This window comes from Somniosus microcephalus, chromosome 25 (assembly GCF_052327205.1).
Source record: "Somniosus microcephalus isolate GS21.2 chromosome 25, FLI_Smic_1.0, whole genome shotgun sequence".
Classification (NCBI taxonomy): domain Eukaryota; kingdom Metazoa; phylum Chordata; class Chondrichthyes; order Squaliformes; family Somniosidae; genus Somniosus; species Somniosus microcephalus.
In genome coordinates this window covers 41,716,379-41,740,470 of record NC_141011.1, presented here as the reverse complement: position 1 = coordinate 41,740,470, position 24,092 = coordinate 41,716,379, and the positions used below count along the sequence as shown (strand labels likewise).

General features: G+C 49.1%; 1 protein-coding gene across 1 annotated transcript in view; it reads right to left on the bottom strand.

Annotated features, from left to right (window-relative positions):
* Window positions 1-24,092, bottom strand: part of LOC147100733 (uncharacterized) — a 290,852-nt gene that overhangs the window by 157,448 nt on the left and 109,312 nt on the right. The window contains exon 3 of the mRNA XM_085967558.1: window positions 14,708-14,830. Within this exon, the coding sequence (XP_085823684.1) occupies window positions 14,708-14,830 (123 nt within the window). The remainder of the gene's footprint in view (window positions 1-14,707; window positions 14,831-24,092) is intronic.

The window sequence follows — 24,092 nt, the reverse complement described above, 5'->3', positions numbered from 1 at the left end:
GGAAATTTCTGCTCATCCAGGACAAAGAGTCAAAAATAACTCCCGAGGCATTGAGAGGCACCAAGCAAGGCATCAAGAGACCGGAAGCATTTTGTAATCACCGTCAGAGGCGAGTACTGGGAATTAGACCGTTCCACTTCATCCACAGCACAGATGTAACAACAAGAGCTGGACTTGAGAAGATTGAAGTCATTGTTAATCCTCACCACCAGGGCTCTCTTTGGCCATGTCACGCGTCTCAGAGACAGAGCTCCTGTAAACGGGGCACTGAAGATCAGAACTGAGGTCAGGAAGGCAGACGGACTTGCTCCGGATTGGAGGCCGACAATGGGAACATCCTTGGTTAACCTCTGGCCGTCTCAGATCAGAAACAATCCAGTGGAAGTCTCTGACGCTTGGAATTAAGCCGGACAGCACTGTAGAGGCCGGTCGGCGCTACCGACCACCGCTGTCTAAGCGGAATTGCCCGCTCATTTGATTGAGAGGCACAGTGGGTGCAGCTGTCACGGGGCTTTCACAAGTTGCTGTCCTCTCCTTGCACGTTGACGATCATCGTGCATCCTTCCAAGAACTGGGAGAGTGTAATAATCTGCACCTCCAAATGTTTAAATCACAGTGACCCACAGACACAAAGGCAAGAGCCAGGACCCCGAAGTACCAGGATGGGATTCTGATAATGCCCCGCTCTGGGGCGTGTCACGAGTTTGATTTCTCTGCCCTTGCCCTTGCCCATGGCAAGCTACTTGGTCCACTGCGAAAGCAGATCAAAAAATCACTGCCGCACTGCAGGAACTCGACCCTATGGAGTACTACTTGAATGCCCTCTGAACCCAGTTCTCTGCAGCCTAACATCTGTCTGCATGCTGAATAAAAGTGGAACAACAGACAGGAAATTACAGTAACAAAAAGGGGGCCAATGGGGTAGATTTTCCTTACTACAGGAAACTCTTTGGTATCCGGCACCGACGGGACCGGGATGGTGCTGGTTGATTAAAAATTCCGGATGACGGAGAGGGTTATCTACCGAGGCTATTTTTAACAAACAAAAATAAAAAAATTTAAAAATGTGCAGTATACAGTAATTGGCAGATCGGAAGAGACTACTGGCAGCGCAGGAGAGTCAGACTCCTGTTATTGAGGTTTTCTGACTTCCGACAGCGCCAAGAAGCCGAGTAGTGGCAGTTTGGAGAACTACCCCCACTGACTAACTTGGCCACCGCGGGAGACTCGGACTCGGCAACATTTCCAGTTATTGAGGTGTTGTTTTCGGAGTATGAATTTTGCCAGTTAATAGAGAATTCCGGATATTTAGGTGTCGTTTAAACGAGAGTTTCCTGCAATGATTTTGGCAAGTTTCCCCCAATGGCCTAGTGGGTGAATGCGCCACTTATTCTGATACTAAGCATGATGGGAGGTCCCAAGTCTGGTCTCTGGCCTTTGCTAAATTAGCTTACCTCACACAGAGCACCAATTGGGAATGTTACAATGGCCTCAGGTTCAGGAGAGGGCAAAAAATGTAGGGTTCCCACTCCTGACTGTTATCCTGTGATTCCTGCTGGAAACTGTGCACTCGTGGATCTCAGGTGAGGATGGGATTGACCTTGGCAGTGATGGCCTTCATGGCAAAACAGCTGGCCAACACTCACTGTCTGTAGCTTATATGAGGATTGGACCCTGCGCGCCGCGAATGAGGTGTGAAGACCCCTGTGCCTGAATTCCCAATATGTATGCTCGATACAACAGATCTCTGTACATGACAGTAAACCTGATCACCCCCTGCAACCAACCCCCCTGTACCCCAGTAGGAGTCAACACCTTCAGTAGAGGGGAGAAATAATGAGTTTCCTAAATTGTAGACCTCTTTCTTTTGCCAATCTCCTAGTACTCTTGCCCCCTCGCAGGCAGCCTGTCAGCACCTATTCAGCTCCCGCTGGGAGTGTGAGTCCTATGGACCATGAAACTTTACAATCTCAAGGCCCCCGAGGGTTTGAGTATGTGGCCAAGAATGCGGTGGTCTGCTGCAGGCTGAGGTCTGGTGCCCACCTGTCACATTGAAGGCGTCCTTTCATCAGTCAAACACGTGAAGAATGTTCGGCTCCTGAAGCTCTTCAATTACAGGGATCAGCTGATTTCATGCTTCATCTCTTCCCAGTCCAAATATTTACTGAAACTAGAAGCCGGGGGTGGTGGGACCAAGTGGTTTTGTCCAACAATTACTCTTGCACAGATAGTTAGCGAGCATGCTCAGCAGTCAGAAGCAATCAATCAGCCAGTGAGAGATCAGGCTGACCAGGGATTCCAGAAGACTTTGCCCCTCTGGCACTGTCTGTCGATTGTCCGCTCATCCGTTCAGGGCTCCTCATACACGGTCTCTCCAACCCGGTTTCAGCCTTCCACTAAAGGCCTGTTCCCAAGTGGGGCCCATCCTATCACACTCTGAGGTTACGCCGTTCTCCCAGCTAAGACCCAACATCCTCCCAACTGACACCAGCAGCACTCCCTCAGCACTGTGCTGGACTGTCAGCCTGGAATTTATCCTCAAGTCTCTGGAGTTAACATAAGAACATAAGAAATAGGAGCAGGAGTAAGCCATACGGCCCCTCGGGCCTGCTCCGCCATTCAATAGGATCATGGCTGATCTGAATCTAGACTCACGTCCACTTCCCTGCCCTCTCCCCGTAACCCCTAATTCCCTTATCTGCTAGGACAATGTCTATCTCCATTTTAAATTTATTTAATGTTGCAGCTTCCACAGCTCTCTGGGATAGCAAATTCCATAGATTTACTACCCTCTGAGTGAAGAAGTTTCTCCTCATCTCAGTTTTGAAAGGGCAGCCCCTTATTCTAAGATTATGCCCCCTAGTTCTAGCCTCACCCATCAGTGGAAACATCCTCACCGCATCCACCCAATCAAGCCCCCTCACAATCTTATATGTTTCGATAAGATCGCCTCTCATTCTTCTGAACTCCAATGAGTAGAGTCCCAACCTATTCAACCTTTCCTCATACGTCAACCCCCTCATCTCTGGAATCAACTGAGTGAACCTTCTCTGAACCGCCTCGAGAGCAAGTATATCTTTTCTTAAATATGGAAACCAAAACTGTACGCAGTATTCCAGGTGTGGCCTCACCAATACCCTGTATAACTGCAGCAAGACTTCCCTGTTTTTATACTCCATCCCCCTTGTAATAAAAGCCAAGATTCCATTGGCCTTCCTGATCACCTGCTGCACCTGCATACTAACTTTTTGTGTTTCATGTACCAGGACCCCAGATCCCTTTGTACTGTAGCAGTTTGCAGTTTCTCTCCATTTAGATAATAACTTGCTCTTTGATTTTTTCTGCCAAAGTGCATAACCTCACACTTTCCAACATTATATTGCATCTGCCAAATCTCTGCCCACTCACTTAACCTGTCTATGTCCTTTTGCAGGTTTTTTATGTCCTCCTCACTCACTGCTTTCCCTCCCATCTTTGTATCGTCGGCAAACTTGGATATGTTGCACTCGGTCCCTTCCTCCAAATCGTTAATATAGATTGTAAAGAGTTGGGGTCCCAGCACTGATCCCTGTGGGACACCACTAGTTACTGATTGCCAGCCCGAGAACGAACCATTTATCCCAACTCTTTGATTTCTGTTAGATAGCCAATCTTCCACCCATGCCAGTATATTACCCCCAATCCCGTGATTTTTTATCTTGATCAGTAATTTTTTGTGTGGAACCTTGTCAAATGCCTTTTGGAAGTCCAAATACACTACATCCACTGGTTCCCCTTTATCCACCCTGTATGTTACATCCTCAAAGAATTCGAGCAAATTTGTCAAACATGACTTCCCCTTCGTAAAACCATACTGACTCTGTCCTATTAAATTATGTTTATCCAAATGCTCTGATACTGTTTCCTTAATAATGGACTCCAACATTTTGCTAACCACAGATGTTAGGCTAACTGGTCTATAGTTTCCAGCTTTTTGTCTACTTCCCTTCTTAAATAAGGGTGTTACATTAGCAGTTTTCCAATCTGCCGGGACCTTTCCTGAGTCCAGGGAGTTCTGGAAAATGATCACCAATGCACCCACAATCCCTACCGCCACTTCTTTCAAGACCCTAGGATGTAGGCCATCAGGTCCGGGGGAGTTATCCGCCTTAAGTCCCATTATTTTACTAAGTACCATCTCTTTAGTGATTTTAATCGTGTTTAGCTCCTCCCCTCCAATTGCCCCCTGTTTGTCCAGTGTTGGGATATTTTTAGTGTCCTCTACTGTAAAGACTGATACAAAATATTTGTTCAGCGTCTTTGCCATCTCCATGTTCCCCACCACTAGTTTCCCGGTCCCATCCTCTAAGGGACCAACGTTCACTTTAGCCACCCTTTTTCTTTTTATATAGCTGTAGAAACTCTTGCTATCTGTTTTTATATTTTTTGCTAGTTTACTTTCATAATCTATCTTCCCTTTCTTAATTAATCTTTTAGTTATTGTTTGCTGGCTTTTAAATGCTTCCCAATCTTCTATCCTCCCACTAGATTTGGCTAATTTATATGCCCTTGTTTTCAGTCGAATACTATCCTTTATTACTTTACTAAGCCACGGATGGCTGTCTTTTCTTTTACTCCCCTTTTTCCTCAGCGGAATATATTTATCTTGAAAGATGTGAAATATCTCCTTGAATGTAAACCACTGCTCTTGTACCGTCTTACACTTTAATCTGTTTTCCCAGTCCACTTTAGTCAATTCTACTCTCATACCTTCATAGTCTCCTTTATTTAAGCTTAGTACGCTGGTTTGAGATCCAACTCTCTCACCCTCAAACTGAATTTGGAATTCAACCATATTATGGTCACTCATTCCAAGGGGATCCTTTACTAGGACATTTTTTATTAATCCTGTCTCATTACACAGGACCAGATCTAAGATTGCTTGCACCCTGGTTGGTTCAGTTACATACTGCTCAAGGAACCCGTCCCCAATACACTCTATGAACTCTTCCTCAATGCTGCCATGCCCAATTTGATTAGTCCAGTCAATATGAAAGTTAAAATCCCCCATGATTATAGCTGTTCCCTTATTACAAGCCCCAACTATTTCCTGATTTATACTCCGACCAACAGAGTTGCAACTGTTAGGAGGCCTATAGACTATGCCCACTAGTGACTTTTTCCCCTTATTATTCCTTATCTCCACCCAAACTGTTTCACTATCCTGATCCTTTGACCCAATATCATTTCTGACTATTGCAGTGATTCCATCCTTGATTAACCTAGCAACCCCACCTCCCTTTCCTTCCTGTCTGTCCTTCCTAATTGTCAAATACCCTTGTATGTTTTGTTCCCAGTCATGATTATCTTGCAGCCATGTTTCCGTAATGGCCACCAGATCATACCCATGTGTAGTTATTTGCACCGTCAACTCGTCAATTTTGTTACGAATGCTGCGTGCATTCAGATAAAGAACTTTCAAATATGTTTTCTGACAATTTATTCCTGCTTTTACTACTTTACCTTTATCATTATACATTCTGTCCCTTCCTGACACGCTCTGGTTTTTAATTCCCCCACTGCTACCTTGCTCTATTGCCTTCTCCGCTGTCATTTTTATTTTTCGCTCTCTTAAAACTTCCCCCCCACTAATTAGTTTAAAGCCCTCTCTACAGCCCTAGTTATTCGATTCGCCAGGATTCTAGTCCCAGCACTGGCCAAGTGAAGTCCGTCCCAACGGAACAGCTCTCTCCTGTCCCAGTACTGATGCCAGTGTCCCAGGAAGCAAAACCCATTTCTCCCACACCAGTCTTTGAGCCACGCATTTAACTCTCTAATTTTATTTACCTTAGCCAAATTTGCACATGGCTCAGGTAGTAATCCAGAGATTATTACCCTTGTGGTTCTGCTTTTTAATTTGGCCCCTAGCTGCTCAAACTCCCTCAGCAGAACCTCCTTCCTTGTCCTATCTATGTCGTTGGTACCAACATGGACCAAGACAACTGGATCCTCCCCCTCCCACTCCAAGTTTCTCTCCAGCCCAGAGGAGATGTCCTTAACCCTGGCACCGGGCAGGCAACACAGCCTTCGGGACTCTCACTCTCAGCTGCAAAGAACTCTATCTATCCCCCTAACGATACTATCCCCTACCACTACAACATTTCTTTTAACTCCCCCCACTTGAATGGCCCCCCGCTCCACGGTGCTGTGGCCAGGTTGCTCATCCTCCCCGCAGTCCCTGTTCCCATCCTCACAGGGAGTAAGAGCCTCAAACCTGTTGGACAAGAGCAAGGGCTGCGGCTCCTCCAACACTACCTCCTGGATCCCCGTACCTGCCTCACTTCTAGTCACACCATCCTGACCCTGGCCACGGACTACATCTGAATTAATTAATCTAATTGGTGTGACTACCTCCTGATACACAGAGTCCAGGTAACTCTCCCCCTCCCTGATGTGTCTCAGTGTTTGAAGCTCGGACTCCAGCTCTTCAACACGGAGACAGAATTCCTCGAGCAGCCAACACTTACTGCAAATGTGATCACCGTGAGCATCAATGGTGTCCACCAGCTCCCACATATTGCAGCAGCAACACATCACCTGATCTCCCATTCTATGTAATTAATTAAATTTATTGATATTATTTTTAAATACCCTCTGCCCCGATTCTAGATGATGAATATCGCACCTTAGAAACTATAAACCAAAGAGTTTAAGCTTAAAAAAGAGAGAAATACTTACCAACCAATCACTTACCCGCTTTCTGGTGACGTCACACTTGGATTACTTTTTACCTCTCTCCTTCCCTCCGAGTTCCGAGTTCGGAGACTGGAGATTGGTACGCCTTACCTGGGGGACTTGAACCCACAACCGTCTGAACTCAGAGGCGAGAGTGCTACCCACTGAGCCACTTAACAACTACAACAACAATGTGTATTTATAAAGCACCTTTAAAGTAGTAAAACGTCCCAAGGCACTTCACAGGGGCGATTATCAAACAAAATTTGACACCGAGCCACATGAGGAGGTATTAAGACAGGTGACCAAAAGCTTGGTCAAACAGGTAGATTTGAAAGAGCATCTTAAAGGAGGAAAGAGAGGTAGAGAGGTTTAGGGAGGGAATTCCAGAGCTTAGGACTAGGCAGCTAACGGCACGGCCACCAATGGCGGAGCAAAGAAAATCGGGGATGCGCAAGAGGCCAGAGTTGGAGGACTGCAGAGATTTCGGAGGGTTGTAAGGCTGGGGGAGATTACAGAGATAGGGAGGGGCGAGGCCATAGGGGGAATTTGAAAACAAGGATAAGAATTTTAAAATCGATGCGTTGCCAGTCCGGAAGCCAGGGTTGATGAGGACTTGACATGGAGGAAGAGCTATACCTTTAAATCTAAGCAAAGGCAGGAAGACGATTGTTGCTCCCAATCAGCAAATGACATTTGAGAGCTCACAGGAATCACAGTGGTCCTTCCTTGAAAAGATACAATTAGTCATGTGGCAGGTTTATTTTTTTAGTGCCTAAACCCTTCGGCCCCCTGTTCTCTGCTTAAATAAGCATCTGCAAATGAAGCCGTGATTATTTTTCTTTCCTGTGAAATATCATTAGATGCAGACAGACATCCCCCCCATTGGTGAGATTGCATAGCATCCAAGTGGACTATTAAGAGTAACTGATGCTAACCACAGTGCGAGCTCTGGGCCAACTTGGCAAACTCTGCGCCTGCTTCAATAACTAAATCCCCCAACACTGCAACACAGATCCTTTTTCAGACGGGCTGGCTGTGTAAAGGGCTGACCAGCATCGATACACGCACACACCAGCCTCAGACTGACACCGAGACACGCACACCAGCCTCAGACCGAGACCGAGACACACACACACCAGCCTCAGACCGACACTGAGTTACACACAGACCGGGGCCAATCACCCCTTGCTGTCAGTGTGTGGCCCCCTGCAGCCTACTACACTCCCTCCACCACCGGCGCACTGTGGCTGCAGTGTGTACCATCTACAAGATGCACTGCAGTAACTCGCCAAGGATACTTCGACAGCACCTCCCAAACCCGTGACCTCTACCACCTAGAAGGACAAGGGCAGCAGGCGCATGGGAACACCACCACCTCCATGTTCCCCTCCAAATCACACACCATCCTGACTTGGAAGTATATCGCCGATCCTTCATCGTCGCTGGGTCAAAATCCTGGAACTCCCTCCCTAACAGCACTGTGGGAGTACCATCACCACACGGACTGCAGCGGTTCAAGAAGGCGGCTCACCACCACCTTCTCAAGGGCAATTAGGGATGGGCAATAAATGCTGGCCTTGCCAGCGACGCCCAGATCCCGTAAGCGATTAAAAAATAAGCCTGCTATTGTGATAGCAGCACTGAGCATTAACACAGTTTTAAAAGAGAGCCATCATCCCGAGGGGCGCGGGGGCAGGGGAAAGAAAGATTCTCCGCGTCACAGCTTTTTTGCATTGGTGTTTGGTGAGCGCAGAGGTGAATGCTCCTGCCTTGGTGTGGTGGCCTTTTATTTTGCCGCGATAACGTGCTGTCGACGGCACATGAGGTAAAGGAGATGAAATCCACGCTCCACAGAGGCATCTCAGAACATTACATGAACCCAATAAAAGCTCCTGTTGGAAGCAGTCTAAAGGATTACCATACCCGCCACCCCCCCCCCACCCCCACCCCGATCCCCCTCCATCCTATTTGCTTCCAAGAGGTCCAACAGTCGGAGATGCCGTCTCTCGGATGAGACGTTAAACCAAGGTCCCATCTGCCCTCTCAGGTGGACGTAAAAGATCCCACGGAACTATGCCACACTGGGGGTCATTTTAATCTAAGCTGCCCAGCGGGAAATAGTCAGAGTCAAATCAGCCGGCTGTTTAAAGCCCCGCCCAATTTTACTTTCCGTTGATTTGAATGAAAATCAGGCGGCTGATCTGATCCCGTCAGTTTCCCACTGGGGGAGGCGAGGTTAAAATTACCCCCCCCCCCCCCGCCGTGAAGTAAAACAAGGAAAGCTGTACCCATGGGTCTCAACTAAAACATGCCGGAATCCATGAAACGTGCATCAGAACCAGCTTTTTATATCAATCTATCTTTCATATTATAAATATGGTACACCTAGCATATATGTATGTGTCACACTTCATGTGTCACACTTCACGTTCTGCATCATGCTTCAAAGACAAGTGTAAGGAAGTAAAGAAACACTCCAGGGACACCAAACACAGGGGCCAGGTTGTCCATAGTCTCTTAAATGAGGGATCTATAACATTTTACCGAGCAGCGATTAGACATTTTGGCCTAGAAATTCAAAGGGCTGCGCCACCCGTTAGCGCCTTAAGAGGGCGCTAAGTGGGTCGGAAGCCACTGGCCACGCCTCCTGCTAAATTCCACGGGACGCTAATGGCGGCGCGAGCCGTTAGCGCTGCGCCGCTACCGATGACATCATTGGTGTGCGCAGCACCCCGCTAACGCCCCGATCGCGATATTTAGATGCGCCCCTGGCTTTAACGCCGGGCGCTATTTGCGACCGGTTCAGGGGGGCCTACCTGCAGCAGTAGAGGCGCTAATTAAAGGAGGTGCGGGGCAGCCATTTTTTTTGCTCTCTGTGCTGCCGTCCCCGGCCTCCTGAGCACCCCCCCCCCCCCGCGGAGTGCCAACTGCGTTCCAAGAGCCCGGCACTTCTCCTCGGTGCCGGGCTCTTCTTTTGCCGGCACTCGCAATCCTCGATCGCGCTGCATAAGGCCCCTCCCCTTTAAGAAGGGGAGGAAGGCCTGCAGTACCGCAGCACGCCGTGCCGCAGCGTGTGGCGCTGCGGCACGTTGCGCAGCGATATTCAGCTGCAGCGCCCCAAGAGGGATACGGGGCGCCTCCAGTAGCGCCGCGCTTCCCTCTGGGGCACGCAAACTGAATTTCCAGCGGACGGCCGCGACTGCTTCCGGGGCGCTACTTTTAGCGCCCTGGCAAGGCTGCCGCCCCAAACGGGGCTATAGTGAATTTCTAGGCCTTTGGCTTTAAAGGGGTACAGAATCACCCAGCAAAATAGTGCACTCCCCATCTTAGGGTGTAATGCTCCTAATCTTATTATCAGTGGCACGGTAGTTACAATGCTTGCATTTTACAGCATCACATCATGGGGCAGATTTTTGTCGTCAGTGCCTGGGTGGTAATCTGAGGGAAGGGAATGGCCGCTCTTTGTACAAACCACCTGATTTCCGTTCTGTTGATTTCAGTGGGTCAGACGGTGTCTTTCAAGGGGGTGCAATCTGTTCCACCAGATAACCACAGGGGGTGAAGACAAACGTCAACCCCACGTCAAGATGTCTTAAAACTCTTCACTCGATGAGGTAGATCTTAACTTTGTGGGATAAAACGGGTCGGCGGCCCCTTTTACATCTCTCCTGATTTTTTTTATTTCCGTTGAGTTCAATCAACATGAAAGAAAGAACTTGCATTTCTCTAGCGTCTTCCACGACCTCAGGATGTCCCAAAACGCTATGCCACCAATGAAGTACTTTTTGAAGTGTAGTCCCAGTTGTAATGTAGGAAACGCGGCAGACAATTTGCGCACAGCAAGCTCCCACAAACCACAATCTGATAGTGACCAGATAATCTGTTTCAAGTGATGGTGGTTGAGGGATAAATATTGGCCCAGGGCACCGGGGAGAGCTCCCCTGCTCTTCTTCGAAAAAATGCCATGGGATCTTTTACGTCAACTTGAGAGGGCAGACCTCAGTTTAACGTCTCATCCAAAAGACGGCACCTCCGACAATGCAGCACTCCCTCAGTACTGCACTGGAGTGTCCATCTAGATTTTGTGCTCAAGTCTCTAGAGTGGGTCTTGAACCCACAGCCTACTGATTCTGAGTCCCAGCTGACACCTTAGTCAAAAATGTTTTCCAGTAATCCCAGGGCCAGTTCAGAGGAACTGCATGGTCTAAAAGCCTCGTGTTTCCAATTAAGATCAAATCAAAATCAAATCAACTTTTATTGTCATTGTTAGTGCACAAGTGCAGTACAACGAAATGTAGGCTTGCAGCTCCCGAGAGTGTACATTTGGATTAAACATTCAACATACATTTGGCTTGTAGTATATTAACATAACATAACCATAATAAAGTGCATTGGCAGATGTGCAGGCTTTAGAGTTTGTTTGTGGAGTTCAGTAGGATGACAGCCCTGGGAAAGAAGCTGTTCCTAAATCTGGTCGTACGGGTGCGAATGCATCTGTAGCGTCTCCCAGATGGCAGGAGGGCGAACAGACTGTGGCTGGGGTGGGTAGGGTCTTTGATGATGGACCGTGACCTCCGTAGACAGCGTTTCTGGTATATGTGCTCTATGGTCGGTAGCCGGGTGCCGGTAATGCGTTGGGCAGTTTTGACTACCCGCTGCAGGGCTTTCCGGTCATAGTAGCTACAGCTGCCATACCATACTGTGATACAGTTTGTCAGGATGCTCTGTATAGTGCAGCGGTAAAAGTTAGAGAGGATCAGGGGTGACAGGTTGCATCCCTTCAGCCTCCTTAGGAAATATAGGCACTGCTGGGCCTCCTTCACTAGAGAGGAGGTATTGAGGGACCAGGAGAGGTCTTCCGTGATGTGGACTCCGAGGAAGATATGAGGCTCTTTGTTTCATTTGTGGTATCAAATATGAGTGAGGACAATATCAAGCTGAAAGTTAGGCTTACCAGACTTGACAGATACGTGACTGGGACAAGACATCCCAATGAGTTTGGTTCCGATTTCTCGGCTTTCAAGAAACATAAGAGCCAAGTCTGAAAAGGGATAATCGAGCTGAGATCAACCTTACAGTAGAGTTTGGCTCAAGCTTGTGAGTGGTTTTGGATCTTGGTGGAGTTTGAGCTGAAGCTGACCCATAGGGTACCTGTGCCTTCACTACATTTTAGCACAGCATTTTTGAAAAGCAACTGATCCTAAAAATCCAAGCCGAGCGTAATTCAGTCATCACTAATGACAGCATCGTCTGAAACTGGGCAGAAGCCTGATTAGGATCCAAAGTTAGCTTTGGCTGAAGCTCAGAACTCACTGGGCTCATTCCAGTTATATTGTTGCTATATTAAAACCGTGTGTACTTATTCAGTCTCCATTGTATCTTCCAGACATTTCCTCCTCAATCACAGCCATTTCTATCACTTACATAATTGCACTCAATACCAGAGGCAAAAGGTCAATACTGTGTCTGCCAACCCAGCAGGAATTGGCCCTCTATGTGACAGCAGAGCACGATGGTGGATTGGGAAAATCTTTCCTTCCAGTGGGTACAATTGTACTCAGCACAGCTCCTCTCATACTGAGCAGTGATAAATGGGGGAAACTTAACAACCGTCACCCTCTCTCAATCACTCTCGCCAAGAATATGTGAGGAATGTGTTTACTCTGCAATAATTCAAACTACATGTTAGGGATCAATGTCACAATTTAACTACTGAACTACAATAGCAGAATAATTTAAACATGACCAGTAGTTTCAAATGTTTTCAAATGAAGGCACACATAAAGAATAACAGAATTCTACAGCACAGAAACAGGCCCTTCGGCCCACCTGGTCACTGCCGGTGTTTATGCTCCACACGAGCCTCCTCCCACCTCACTTCATCTCACTCTATCAGCATATCCTTCTATTCCTTTATGAGATAATCCCACAATCCCATTTTCCCAGAGGGGCGCCACATAGGGATCATGGGTTCATGAAGTACGGACTACACGTGGTTGCCCTACCTCCGTCCCTTGTGGGCATGGGATCAACCCCTGTATTCATTACAAAATAGTACTGGTAGGTCACCGAAAATAAGCGGGTCTTGACAAGTGCCATGAAGCATACAGCAGGAAGGGCAGAGAGAGGCCTACAGCACGGGGACAGTGAGAGGCCTACAGCATGGGAACAGTGAGAGGCCTGCAGCACAGGAACAGAGAGAGGCCTACAGCACGGGAACAGAGAGAGGCCTACAGCACGGGGGCAGAGAGAGGCCTACAGCACGGGGGCAGAGAGAAGCTTACAGCACGGGAACAGAGAGAGGCCTACAGCACGGGAACAGAGAGAGGCCTACAGCACGGGTACAGAGAGAGGCCTACAGCACAGGGACAGTGAGAGGCCTACAGCACGGGTACAGAGAGAGGCCTACAGCACAGGGACAGTGAGAGGCCTACAGCACGGGGACAGAGAGAGACCTACAGCACGGGGGCAGAGAGAAGCCTACAGGACGGGAACAGAGAGAGGCCTACAGCACGGGAACAGAGAGAGGCCTACAGCACGGGAACAGTGAGAGGCCTACAGCACGGGTACAGAGAGAGGCCTACAGCACGGGGACAGAGAGAGACCTACAGCACGGGAACAGAGAGAGGCCTACAGCACGGGAACAGTGAGAGGCCTACAGCACGGGAACAGTGAGAGGCCTACAGCACGGGAACAGTGAGAGGCCTACAGCACGGGTACAGAGAGAGGCCTGCAGCACAGGGACAGAGAGAGGCCTACACCATGGGAACAGCGAGAGGCCTACAGCACGGGAACAGAGAGAGGCCTACAGCACGGGTACAGAGAGAGGCCTATAGCATGGGAACAGAGAGAGGCCTACAGCACGGGAACAGAGAGAGGCCTACAGCAGGAGAACAGAGAGAGGCCTACAGCATGGGAACAGAGAGAGGCCTACAGCACGGGTACAGAGAGAGGCCTACAGCATGTTAACAGAGAGAGGCCTATAGCATGGGAACAGAGAGAGGCCTACAGCAGAGGGACAGAGAGAGGCCTACAGCACGAGAACAGAGAGAGGCCTACAGCACGGGGACAGTGAGAGGCCTACAGCACGGGAACAGTGAGAGGCCTACAGCACGGGAACAGAGAGAGGCCTACAGCACGGGGGCAGAGAGAGGCCTACAGCACGGGGGCAGAGAGAAGTCTACAGCATGGGAACAGAGAGAGGCCTACAGCACGGGGACAGAGAGAGGCCTACAGCACGGGGACAGTGAGAGGCTGTAGGAGGAGGGAAGTGGACAATCTCAGTTAATATGCAACCAGCGTTTATATAGGGTTCCTCGTGTCAGAACGACTTACTCTGTGAAGAAGAGAAAATGGACATTCAGCAGGAGGGAAGAAAAGGAGAGACAGAATCAAAGGGTGGGGCCTAAAGAGCTTTAAAAAGTTTCTGGGAAAGCTTTCAAAAGCAGAAAGGGAGGAAATGAGACAGAGGGAGCTGCACAAGACAGCGTCAGTGTGACTGAAAGAGCAGACACCAATGGTGGAGCATTGAGAACAGGGAATGAGGAGCATACGATCATCAGAATGAGGGGCACAAGGGGGAACTCGACTGCAGGGGTACTGTGGGGTGAGATGATGTAAGCGTTCGAAGATAAGGGCGGGGATTTAGAGATTGATACGGAGAGTCAGCAGGCCTGGTGAGAACCAAGGCGATGGGGGCGTCGAGTGGGTAAGAATGCAGATGGGGCCAATTTATAGAGGATGGAAGCTGGGGTAACCTGTTAGGACAGCACAAGGGATAGAGTAACATCATGGCAGCAGTGGGGGAAGGGTGGGATGGAGGTGGTGATCTTGATGATGGAGTGCGAAGGTGCTTGGTGGGATTGTCGTGGTAAGGAAGATTCTGGCAGTGACGGGTCTGCTTGTGAACAGGAGTGGGCAGCACAGCCCCTGACAGATCCCCAGAGATTCGCCATTAGTTCCAGTCAGTCTGCAGGTCTGCAATACTCACCAATACAGGTGCGCCCATCAGTGTGAAGCCGGAAGCCTGATTTACACTCGCAGTAATGCGATTCCTGGGTATTTATGCACTTGTGCTGACAACCTCCATTATGGACTTGGCACTCATCCACATCTGCAGAGGTCAGAGGGAAGAGAACATTAATCATAAGTCAATAGAACAAGGGCTGGTCATTGTGTGCAGTATAGAATGTCTTCAATACTGGGCAGGGCAAGGTTGATAAGAGCATGTACCAGTGCCAGACCTGTACCAGTGCCAGACCTGTACCAGTGCCAAATCAGTTCCAGTCCTCGATCTGTATTAGACCCAGACCTGTCCCAGTACCAGACAAGTACCAGTGGTAGTCCAGTACCAGTGCCCAACATGTACCAGTGCCCGACATGTACCAGTACCCGACATGTACCAGTGCCCGACATGTACCAGTGCCCGACATGTACCAGTGCCCGACATGTACCAGTGCCCGACATGTACCAGTACCCGACATGTACCAGTAACATGGTAGGTACTTCATGTGCTAACAAGACATGTCCAATCGGTGAGACTACCACAGCTCTGACTGGAATCCGCTATCCTCGATGTTGTTTCCTGTTATGGCCCAATACTACTTTGTATGGGTAACCTGGCCTGGTTTCACAGCTTCAACTTGTGCCAGTACAGCTAAACCCAAACAAATAGAGCAGCTTTGCTTAGATTTGTAGCCCTCGCAACCCATGTGTTAAAACCCTGCAGGTGCTGAAAGCTGACACACCCTCTTAGCTCCTCTTCGGGCTGTATGTACAGTTGGACTGTCCTTCCCGGCCCTGGTACGGAGGCTGTGTCGACCAACACACAACAAAGCAAACTGCTGCTGTGCTCCATCAGCATATTCATGTGAAATGAGACCGAGTGGATCAAAAACACAGGGATACGGCACCCATCTGGTAAACATGCCGCCCTGTGTAATATGGGGAACTCAAAAGCAGTAAAGTCCCAGGCTTCAGTAAAGGCCCGTGCGTAGTTGGCTGACGTCTTGAAATTCGTGTTGTCAACTCTGGTTGGACGTATTCCTGGAGGTGTCATCACATGACCTCTCGCCTCCAATATTTTTTATAACTAATAAACGAAAGCGTTGAAAGAAAGTGAAACAAACGCACCATTTTTTTTACGCCCCGATGATTTTTCTCCTGGAGTTTGCGCGCAGCAGTGTCCAGGAGATTAATCTTCAATTCCTGGAGACTCCCTGGCAAACCTGGAGGACTGGCAACCATACTTGAAATCCCTCAAAACCTAGACACACATCTTCCTATCCAACAAAAGACAGTGCCAGAGCCAGTACCCAGCTATTACTGAGATTTAGCAGAAGCTCTGGATTATTTCAGTAAGAAAATTATCGTACAGGTTGAGCGTCCTGAATCCGGCAACCTCGGGAACGAGGCCGAGCTGGTTTTCGTGTTTTTCCGGACTTCGGTACGTGTTTCTGATGTCCGAAGTCCGGAAATATCGCAACCTGGGCTCGGGCGTTTCCGGACTTCGGACATCAGAAACACGTTCCGAGTCTGGAAATGCCTGGGCCGCTCCCGCGTAGCGCTGACGCGTTTCTCCGCCCCTTCCCTTCTGTTAAAGGGGAGGGACGCTGCGAGCTCTGCAGAGCATCCGATGGCCCACACTAGGCCACCAGGGTGGCGTGGTGCCGTGGCCGCAGCCTGGCGGAAGAACTTAGTGGAGCTGTGCAGATTAAGGCGGATAAAACACAACACTATAAAGTTTTATTGCATCACTCACATTTTTCATAGGATTTTTCGAAAAAAGACAGCAAAAGTTAATGGCTTTTTGAAGTACAGGTTGAGCGTCCAAAATCCGGAGTTCCGGCTTCCGGAACATTCTACGGATTCCGGACGACCCTGCCACCAATCGTCCCGGAGTCTGGATTCCGGAACTCCGGATTTTGGACGCTCAACCTGTACTGCAATTGCCTAAAGAGTTCATTGTCAATTCAGCAATCAGCAACAGTCCAGCAGGCTGCAATTCAAGTATCATAGAATTATAGAACGATACAGCACGAAAGGAGGCCATTCGGTCCATCGTGCCTATGCTGACTCTTTGAAAGAGCTCTCCAATTAGTCCCACTCCCCTGCACTTTCCCCATAGCCCTGCAAATTCTTCTCCTTCAAGTATTTATCCAATTCCTTTTTTGAAAGTTATTATTAAATCTGCTTCCACCGCCCTTTCAGGCAGCGCGTTGCAAATCATCACAACTCGCTGCGTACAAAAGATTTCTCCTCAAGTATAAAGGGCAGCAGCTTCCATCACCTCCACGGGAAGGTTTCTGAACAGGAACTGTCAGCTCCACTATTGTGATATCAGCTTTGCCGCTGTGGCGAGTTTTCCCAGTTTTTCCGCTTGTTTAAAACCACCCCGTAGCATTTGCCGCAGGAAGGAAGGAAAGCAAGAAGGAAAGAAAGACTTGCTTTTCTATAGCGCGTTTCATGACCTCAGGACGTCACAAATGCTTCACAGTCACTCAAGTACTTTTGAAGTGTACTCACTGTTGTAATGTAGGAAACACACAGCAAGCTCCCACAAACAACAATGTGTTAATGATCGGATAATCTGTTTTTAGTGATGTTGATCGAGAGGTAAATATTGGCCAGGAAACTGGGGATAACTTACCTGCTCTTCTTCGAAATAGTGCCATGGGATCTTTTACGTCCACCTGAGAGGACAGACGGGGCCTCGGTTTAACGTCTCATCCGAAAGACGGCACCTCCGACAGTGCAGCGCTCCCTCAGCATTGCACTGGAGTGTCAGCCTAGATCACGTGCTCAAGTGTCTGGAGTGGGACTTGAACCCACGACCTTCTGACTCAGAGGTGAAAGAGAGACACACTGAGGTACAGCTGCCACCTATGGCCAGAAATGCTAAATTGTAAAGGTGCCAATTTTCTGGGCTGGATAATCCATGAAGGCCACAGATCAGGCACGAGGTTCTCTCCATGTGACGGGCGCTCCTCTCGCGCCACGCTTCTCATCGAGAGCGCCAAATCGTAAACTTCACCCCCTCGTCTTTTGACGCCCCCCCACCCCCTTTCAGTTTTCTCCCTTTTTTCTGTCTTAATGGCGTTGATTGAGCTAAGGGTCAAAAAAACCTGCTGCTGCCCAATCCCTTGCCCAGTTGCCCAGCCCTCACATGAGAATCTAGACATCAAGTATTAGTCTAGTGGGCTTTCTGACCGTGGGGGGCACCACAGCTGAGCCTGATCGTGCCGTCACCCGTCGTTCACAACCACCACACCGCACCCCCCCCCCGCCACACCCCGCCCATTCTGGCAAAGAGTCGCTGAACAGTGCATTAAGAAACTGAACCCTGGACGGTTCTTTCCAGGGTTAGAATTTAACGGGTTAAATTATGAGGTTCCATAAACTTGGCTTGTATTCCCTTGAGTATAGAAGATTGAGGAGTGATGATCTAATCGAGGTGTGTAAAAAGTTAAAAGGATTCGATAGGGTAAATACGGAGAAACTATTTCCCCTGGTGAGGGAATGGAAAGAGGCCATTCAGCTCTTCAAGCCCGCAATCCAACCTGTACCGCAACTCTGTGTTTGAGCCATATCCCTTACCCAGCAAAAATCTACCAATCTCAGTCTTAAAAGTTTCAATTGACCCCCAGCTCTCACTGCCTTTTTGGGGGAGTCACAGATTTCCACTCCCCTTTGTGTGAAAAAGTGCTTCCTAATTTCGCTCCTGAACAACCTAGCTCTACTTTTAAGCTCGTTCTTGACTCCCCCACCAGAGGAAAGCTCCGTGTCTACCCTGTCAAATCCGTTATGCCCTCGCCTTGCATGGCACAGTCCCTGTTTAATGTTCTTACAGTGATGTGCCAGCTGTCTCCAGAGGCTCGTCTTACTTGCCCTGGGCCGATGCAGGCTAAGGTATCGGATTGTAAATTGCAAACTCAGCAGCAATTAGCACAAAGTGCTCCAATGTGTTCATTCCAAAATAAGTGCTCTAGAGGGGGAAGAATTAAAGGGACAGTCCTCCTCCTAGGACCCTCGAGGTGTAAACTGTGCTGACATCTCGAAACTAACCAGGCACGTGGCTGTTCGGGTAATTATTTGGTAACCGATTTGATTTACGTTTGCCAAGAGGACACTTGCACCAACAGGAAGTGGCTGAGTCTGCTTGAAGACTGGGCTTTTAGTTACTTTTCTCTGATATTTGTACCCAAAACCTGCCAAAACGTACTTCAAGACCCAGGCACATAGACTGGGTATTGGAAGAGGGTATGATTTTGTTCTCGATACACACTCCTGTCCCACTGCCCCCCTGCCGCTGTGTGAAGAGTAGGCAAGCTCGGCCGTGATGGTTTACAGAGGCACAGAGTGAAGGCCAAGAGGGCTACAGTGTGGAGGGAGCTTTACTCTGTATCTAACCCGTGCTGTGCCTGCCCTGGGAGTGTTTGATGGGACAGTGGGAGGGAGATTTATTCTGTATCTAACCCGTGCTGTACCTGCCCGGGGAGTGTTTGATGGGACAGTGTGGAGGGAGCTTTACTCTGTATCTAACCCGTGCTGTACCTGCCCTGGGAGTGTTTGATGGGACAGTGTGGAGGGAGCTTTACTCTGTATCTAACCCGTGCTGTACCTGCCCTGGGAGTGTTTGATGGGACAGTGTAGAGGGAGCTTTACTCTGTATCTAACCCGTGCTGTATCTCCCCTGGGAGTGTTTGATGCGACAGTGTAGAGGGAGCTTTACTCTGTATCTAACCCGTGCTGTACCTGACCTGAGAGTGTTTGATGGGACAGTGTGGAGGGAGCTTTACTCTGTATCTAACCTGTGCTGTACCTGACCTGAGAGTGTTTGATGGGATGGTGTAGAGGGAGCTTTACTCTGTATCTAACCCGTGCTGTACCTGCCCTGGGAGTGTTTGATGGGACAGTGTAGAGGGAGCTTTACTCTGTTAGTAACCCATGCTGTACCTGCCCTTGGAGTGTTTGATGGGACAGTGTGGAGGGAGCTTTACTCTGTATTTAACCCGTGCTGTACCTGCCCTGGGAGTGTTTGATGGGACAGTGTAGAGGGAGCTTTACTCTGTATCTAACCCGTGCTGTACCTGCCCTGGGAGTGTTTGATGGGACAGTGTAGAGGGAGCTTTACTCTGTATCTAACCTGTGCTGTACCTGCCCTGGGAGTGTTTGATGGGACAGTGTAGAGGGAGCTTTACTCTGTATCTAACCCGTGCTGTACCTGCCCTGGGAGTGTTTGATGGGACAGTGTAGAGGGAGCTTTACTCTGTATCTAACCTGTGCTGTACCTGCCCTGGGAGTGTTTGATGGGACAGTGTAGAGGGAGCTTTACTCTAAAGCTCATGCTATAATTGAACTGAGAGTATTGAGCCCTGAACCTGGGTTCCTGAAATAGAAATGGTTCTATTCCCCAGCACTGGCATCAGCTCAATGAACATAACAAAAGTATTAATGCCATAATTCAATTTACAGAATTTATGGGGAATAAATCTCACAGTTTATGTTCTTCAAACTCTAACATCTGGTTTCATCAATTGCAGCATGTATTTTGTTTTTTGGAAGATGGTAGCATGTGTTGTGAAATGGTTTTACTAACTCTGCACGGATTTCCCAGGTGCTGCCATTTCTGACAATATAAAGACAATATTCACACACCAGCTTTCTCTTTGGCAAACTTTAAACGCCACTAGTTAATTCGAGGTCTGCCAATCCTCGGCCTGGCCCACACTGGCTCGGGGATTCCCAGCCCAGCTCTGCGTTGGATCCGGCAGCCAGTTCTGCTGATGCTGCCGAATGGGCCGTCTGCGATGCAGCGCTGGCTTTCACTCTTTTCTTCCTTTTATTGGTTGCTGCCAATGTGTATGAGGGTAATTCTGTATTACTGGCTCATAAATCTTTTCTCTGGGAGGCGAAGAAGGCATGTGCGGAATTTTGCAACAGTCAGCATTTTAAATTACTTCGTGTTCGTGTGTCACCCTTATGCAAATTTGCAATTCTCAGTGCTATTTAATCATAAACCAAAATTTAAAAAAAACCTTCAAGGACAGTTTCAGTGTCTAATAGGGGATAATACATTTCAATTTCTCCTCCCAAACCCAAGGCGTACCTGTGTCTATCAAACTGATATTGTGCATGACAAACATGGGCACTGTGTTCACAGTTTAGTGCATTTTTTGGTTTTATTTGGAAAGACCACGGGTCAGTGCAATTAGCAGAAAGGTTTAATGGCTTTTCAGGATATGGTATGTGGTTGTGACAGGTCTAATAGCCCAGTGCTGCATTATATCTTATCACGGTGCAGAAGTATTCTACCATGCAATGTAAACACATTGGGCTATTATTTTTTTTCACCCATTATTTCTGGACGATATTTCGTGTCTCTTGCTCCTTCTCACGGCATTTAAGTCGGTCATGAGGTGGCTGCTGAAATATTCTGCGACTCAGCTCTCTCGGCGGCTCGTTTGGTAAAGCTAGCCTGTGGCTGACTTTTGAAAATTGCGATGTTGCCCGACCAGGAGCCAATGTAGGTCAGCGAGCACAGGGGTGACGGGTGAACAGGATGTGGTGCGAGTTAGGACACGGGCAGCAGAGTTTTGGATGAGCTCAGGTTTACGGAGGGTGAAAGGTGGGAGGCCGGCTCGACGAGCTCTAGAATAGTTGAGTCTGGAGGTGACAAAGGCCTGGATGAGGTTTTCTGCAGCAGATGGGCTGAGGCAGGGGTGGAGACGGGCGATGTTACGAAGGTGGAAGTAGACGGTGGTGGTGATGGAGTGGCTATGGGGTTGGGCTCAGCTCGGGGTCATATAGGACGCCGAGGTTGAGAATGGTCTGGTTCACCTTGAAACAGTGACCAGGGAGAGGGATGGGAACATTATACTAATATTACACGTATATAATTATCCAAAATATATCGCCGATCCTTCATCGTCTCTGGCTCAAAATCCTGGAACTCCCGACCTAACAGCTCTGTGGCAGCACCTTCACCACACGAACTGCAGGGGTTCAAGAAGGAGGACCACCACCACCTTCTCAAGGGCAACTAGGGATGGGCAATAAATGCCAGCCTTGCCAGCGACAACAATGAATAATAACCTTTTTGTTTTCACGGCGGTTCATATTAGAATGCACACAGTTAGACCATTGCGCTCAGTAGGACTGAGTCCATTACCCGGCAATAGCAATAGGTTATAGAAGAAAGAAAGAACTTTCATGCCATCAGAACATCCCAAAGCGCTTCACAGCCAATGAATTACTTCTGAACTGTAGTCACTGTTGTTTTGTAGGCAAACATGGCACAGCAAGGCTTCACAAACAGCAAATGAGATCAACCACCAGTTAATCTATTTTGTTTGAAGGAAAAGTGTTGGCCAGGACTCTACGAGTACTCCCTGCTCTTCACCGAATTGTACCATGGAACATTTAGTGTCCGCTTGAACAGGCTTCAGTTTAACATCGCATCCAAAAGATGGAACCTCCAACGGTGCAGCGCCCCCTCAGTACTGCCCCTTTGACAGTGCAGCGCTCCCTCAGTGCAGCCCCTCCGACAGTGCAGCGCTCCCTCAGTACTGCCCCTCCGACATTGCAGCGCCCCCTCAGTACTGCCCCTCCGACATTGCAACGCTCCCTCAGTACTGCCCCTTCGACAGTGCAGCGTCCCCTCATTACTGCCCCTCCGACAGTGCAGCGCTCCCTCAGTACTGCCCCTCCGACATTGCAGCGCCCCCTCAGTACTGCCCCTCCGACAGTGCAGCGCTCCCTCAGTACTGCCCCTCCGACAGTGCAGCGCTCCCTCAGTACTGCAACTCCGACAGTGCAGCGCTCCCTCAGTACTGCCCCTCCAACAGTGCAGCGCCCCCTCCGACAGTGCAGCGCCCCCTCCGACAGTGCAGCGCTCCCTCAGTACTGCCCCTCCGACAGTGCAGCGCTCCCTCAGTACTGCCCCTCTGACAGTGCAGCGCTCCCTCAGTACTGCCCCTCCGACAGTGCAGTGCTCCCTCAGTACTGCCCCTCCGACAGTGCAGCGCTCCCTCAGTACTGCCCCTCCGACAGTGCAGCGCTCCCTCAGTACTGCCCCTCCGACAGTGCAGCGCTCCCTCAGTACTGCCCCTCCGACAGTGCAGCGCTCCCTCAGTACTGCCCCTCCGACAGTGCAGCGCTCCCTCAGTACTGCACCTCCGACAGTGCAGCGCTCCCTCAGTACTGCACTGGGAGCGTCAGCCTAGATTATGTGCTCAGAACCCACAGCCTTCTGACTTGAGAGGCGAGAGAGTGCCACCAACTGAGCCAAGCTGACACCTTATTTGGAAGATATTCGTTCCTGCTGGCTGCCTTTCCATGTGCTTATTTAAAAGTGAATTAGCTCTGGGGCTACGATAATCGGTTAACTGCACGCTAATGAAATTCCACTAATTGCTACGGCTCAACGCGCTTGCGATCGGCTGAGGCGCATCCAAATCTGCGTCTGACTATGTCTTAAAGGAACAACGACCCGCTACCACTGCCTCAAGTTGGAGCCATCCCTTTAAACCAGCACTGCTTCCAAGGGATTGAAAGAGTCCCTGAGCTAACGTACCATTTAAACAAACATCCAACAACACATAAATTAGACACAACCAGTTTCTTAGGTATTTCCCAAGACGCCTGTACATTGCCACCTCCCACAGGGAAGCTGACACAAGAGCCTACACACAGACAGTATGATACAAAAAATAGTCAATAACCCAGTAACTGACTGCAAACAAAACAACCTTGTGATACATTGCTCACAGCATCTGGTATCATGTATTTGCGTAACATCGTAAAGGTTTTATTCTGAAAGTGCTGTTCCTTGCTGGGTCCAATGGATCCACCACAGACACAATTCACGTACAGACTGGGGCCAAGCAAGGCTGTGTCATTGCACCAACGATCTTCCTGGCTGCAATGCTCCATCTCACCCTCAGTAAGCTCCCCGCTGGGGTGGAGCTAATTTACAGAACAAACGGGAAACTGTTCAACCTCCGTTGCCTCCAGTCCAGATCCAAGGTCGTCCCATCCTCTGTCATTGAATTACAGTATGCAGACGCCGCTTGCGTCTGCGCACACTCGGAGGTCGAACTCCAAACCATCGTCAACACCTTCACCGAAGCGTACGAGAGCATGGGCCTTACACTAAACATCCGTAAGTCAAAGGTCCTCTACCAATCTGCCCCCGCCACACAGTACTGCCCCCCGATTATCAAAATCCACGACAAGGCCTTGGACAACGTGGACCACTTTCCATACCTCGGGAGCCTACTGTCAACAAGGGCAGACGTCGATGACGAAGTCCAACACCACCTTCAGTGTGCCAGTGCAGCCTTCGGTCGCCTGAGGAAGAGAGTGTTTGAAGTCCA